The sequence below is a fragment of the Watersipora subatra genome, chromosome 3 (genome assembly GCF_963576615.1).
Source record: "Watersipora subatra chromosome 3, tzWatSuba1.1, whole genome shotgun sequence".
Classification (NCBI taxonomy): Eukaryota; Metazoa; Bryozoa; class Gymnolaemata; order Cheilostomatida; family Watersiporidae; genus Watersipora; species Watersipora subatra.
Genome location: NC_088710.1, coordinates 32,757,385 through 32,760,825, shown reverse-complemented (window position 1 = coordinate 32,760,825; position 3,441 = coordinate 32,757,385). Strand labels below are relative to the sequence as shown.

At 42.0% G+C, this 3,441-nt stretch overlaps 2 protein-coding genes across 2 annotated transcripts; both read left to right on the top strand.

Moving 5' to 3' along the window:
• Nucleotides 1-491: 491 nt before the first annotated feature.
• On the top strand, nt 492-1,922 carry LOC137390515 (uncharacterized). The gene has a single exon (XM_068076844.1). The coding sequence runs from the start codon at nt 492-494 to the stop codon at nt 1,920-1,922; it is 1,431 nt and encodes a 476-aa protein (XP_067932945.1).
• Nucleotides 1,923-2,244: 322 nt separating this feature from the next.
• LOC137390514 (uncharacterized) lies at nt 2,245-2,757 on the top strand. Its single transcript, XM_068076843.1, has one exon. It carries the CDS (start codon nt 2,245-2,247, stop codon nt 2,755-2,757), a length of 513 nt encoding a protein of 170 aa, XP_067932944.1.
• The last annotated feature ends 684 nt before the right edge of the window (nt 2,758-3,441 follow it).

The following is a 3,441-nucleotide window of genomic DNA, read 5'->3' as shown; positions in this document are numbered from 1 at the left end:
CCGGTTCAGGTGAAATACAAGCACTCACCAAAGCATTGATCGCAACGATGAAGTCCACAAAGTGCTCAACACTCGAACCCAGCGTTTTTAAGGATGATCCTACTATGTTCAAGGAATGGGAAATAGACTTTGACGCCTACATTGAATTGGTAGGCTTAACAGGACTGCAACCACTAAGACACCTCGAGAGGTTTATTTCTGGTAAAACAATTGATGCAGTCAGTGGGTATTTTCTTACCAACACAATGGATGCTTATGAAGACGCAAGGAAAGATTTGAGAGAAAGATTTGGTAAACAGTATGATGCTGCTCTCAGATTAAGAAAAAAGCTTGAGGAGTTTCAAAAGATTGGCACAAGGGATGCTGACTCTATAAGAAAATGCGCAAATCTTCTAAGTCACATCAAGTCCGCAATGCGAGGTTGTGATGAGTTGCGCCTATTGAATGACAGAAACTAAAATGAGATTCTTGCTAGAAAATTACCAGAATGGATGTTGAAATCCTGGGCCAAAAAGGTGAGAGTGTGTGTAAAAGAATATAGCAGTTATCCTACTTTTAATGAATTTGCCGAATTCGTCAAAGAGCAAGCTGAAGATATGGAAGAAGAACGAAAGATCAACGGACAGGAAGCAAGTCAAAACTATCAACATGAGCCAAATTTCAATAAAAAGGAAAGGAGCTATGCTTCAGCCAATCCAATGAAATTACGAAACCATTCAACAGGAACCTCTCAAACAAGTGAATGTCTTTACTGTAAAATAACCCATCCAACGAACGAATGTTGGGCACTTGCTAAGCTGCCAAGAAAACCAAAGAACTTATTTTTTCAGGAGAATGGTCTTTGCTTTGGCTGTACTATAAGAGGACACCTGTCAAGACAGTGCCCAAACAGAGCTTTTTGTTCCAAGACAGGATGTGGGAAAAGACACCCAACAGTCCTACACATCGACTTTTCGACAACATCTAAACATTGGAGAAACCAAGAACAAGCTGCGGTTCCAAAGCCACCAAGTGAAAGAAGCTCAACCACATCAATGCCCAGCACAAATATTCAGCCGAGAAAAGAATCAAGTGCAGAACTTAAACGGATATTTTCAAAGAAAACTGGTACAACAGGTAACTCCCTCAGCATGATCTTGCCAGTGCATATAACTACTGACAAATCTCCTGCAAAAACGCTACTTGTATACGTGCTCCTTGATTCAGGTTCAGACCACTCTTACATCAATACAGACTTGGCGAAATATTTCCAACCCAACTACACAAGAGAATTAGTCACAGTAGAAACTCTCACAGGAGAATCAACAAAATGGGTCACTTTATATCAAGATATTAAAATACAAGGATACGAACAAGCAGACTTCACTTACTTGGATGCCTATGGTTGGAAAGATATCGCATGCATTCGCGACCACATTCCTTGCAGAAATAATGTGGCAAAACTATCTCATTTTAAAGAGTTTGCAAGCAAATTGCCACCTTTGATGGACATTCCCATTGGATTGCTAATAGGAGCAAATTGTCTCGAGGCTTTTGCCCCTTTAGAAGCATTACTTCAAGCTAAAGGCTTGCCGTATGCCAGGAAATCAATGTTGGGGTGGACCGTCTTTGGAGCAGACAACAGACGGCAGGGAGATAGAAGACTCATTACACACCATACATGCATCAAGCTCGACGATCATGTCCTCATATCTCAAGAACACATAAAATTTCTTAACATCATGGAACAAATAACGGAAGTGCTACCATCAGGGTCTTATCAGATGGCTCTACCATTTCGGCAGCGACCACACTTACCAGACAACAAACGCCAAGCCGAACAACGCCTCACTTCACTATTAAAAAGATTGGAGAGCGACTCGGAGTTTAAACTACAGTATGTACCATTCATGCAGGAGATGTTTTCGGGGGGACCATGCTGAAGAGGCTACCAATATTGTTCCTCAGAAAGGTTGTGTGTGGTATATACCACACTTTGCAGTAAAGCGCCAAAAGAAAGGCAAACTCCGTGTGGTATTCGATTGTGCAGCTACATATTTGGGAACATCTGTAAATCAGCATCTGCTTCAAGGCCCCGATTTGACCAACAGTATGCTTGGCATTTTGTGTAGGTTTAGAAAAGGAAAAATCGCAATCGCTTGCGACATCAAAAAAATATTCTTCAATTTTCATGTTACTCCATCGGACAGAGATTATTTGTGCCTTTTATGGAAAACAACAGAGGGAGAAGTCAAAGATTATCGGATGACAAAGCACTTTTTTGGAGCCACATTTTCACCTGCTGTTGCTACCTATGGTCTGAGAACTTTAGCAGACGACCATGCCGGGGAATGCCCAAAAGCTGCAGAATTTATACGGAGAGATTTTTATGTTGATGACGGTATCACAAGCGTGAACACAACGGAAGAAGCCCAGCAGCTTATTGAGGACGCTAGGGCTCTTTGCGCAACAGGAAATTTAAGACTTCATAAGTTCATTAGCAATGATTCTTCAGTTTTATCATCGATTCTCGAGTCGGAGAGAGCAATCGATTTGTTTGCAGATTATTTGTCCCCTCAACGTACCCTAGGATTGGAGTGGAACCTAAATAAAGATTTTTTCAGATTTAGTGGAAGTGATGTTAAAGCGGGACCTGTCACAAGACATGGCATACTGTCTGTAGTCGGTCAGCTTTTTGATCCCATTGGTCTTTTAGTACCATTCACACACCAGGGAAGAAATATACTGCAGAAGGTCAATAAGACTAGTGTTGATTGAGATGAGCCCTTCAATGAGGAAATTAATCAATTGTGGAACAGATGGGCTACTCAACTGTCACAACTCCAACTAGAAATACCTAGGTGCCTGGATGGGTTGCAGACGCAATCCGTGTATGAGTTTCACACATTTTCAGATGCCTCGCTGGAAGACATTAGTGCCTTCTCGTATTTGCGATCCATTGACAACCTAGGAAATGTTTGCACCAATCTTGTGTTGGCTAAAGCAAAAGTCGTACCCAGTAAAGGGGTAACCACCATTCCGAGACTAGAGCTACAAGGTGTCTTTTTAGCCACCCAACTCAACAATACGCTTCAAAGGGAGCTGCACATGGATATAAGCAAGTCATTTTTTTGGTGTGATTCAACCATCGTGCTTGGCTATATCTGCAATGATAGGAGGAAATTTCACACGTTTGTTGCTAACAGAGTTCAAGGGACAAGCATCTAACCCTGAGCAATGGCATCACGTACCCGAGGCAGAAAACCCTGCCGACATAGCTTCTCGAGAGATGAAGGCCGAAAAATTAAAACGCACCATGTGGTTTACGGGTCCCAAGTTTTTACGATTGCAGCCAGAACTACAACATAGATTACAGTTGGATATGTCGACACGAAGAGAAGTGTCAGAGGATGATCCAGAAGTTAAGAAAGTCCAAGTTGTCAGAGCGACTGAGATTTCAAC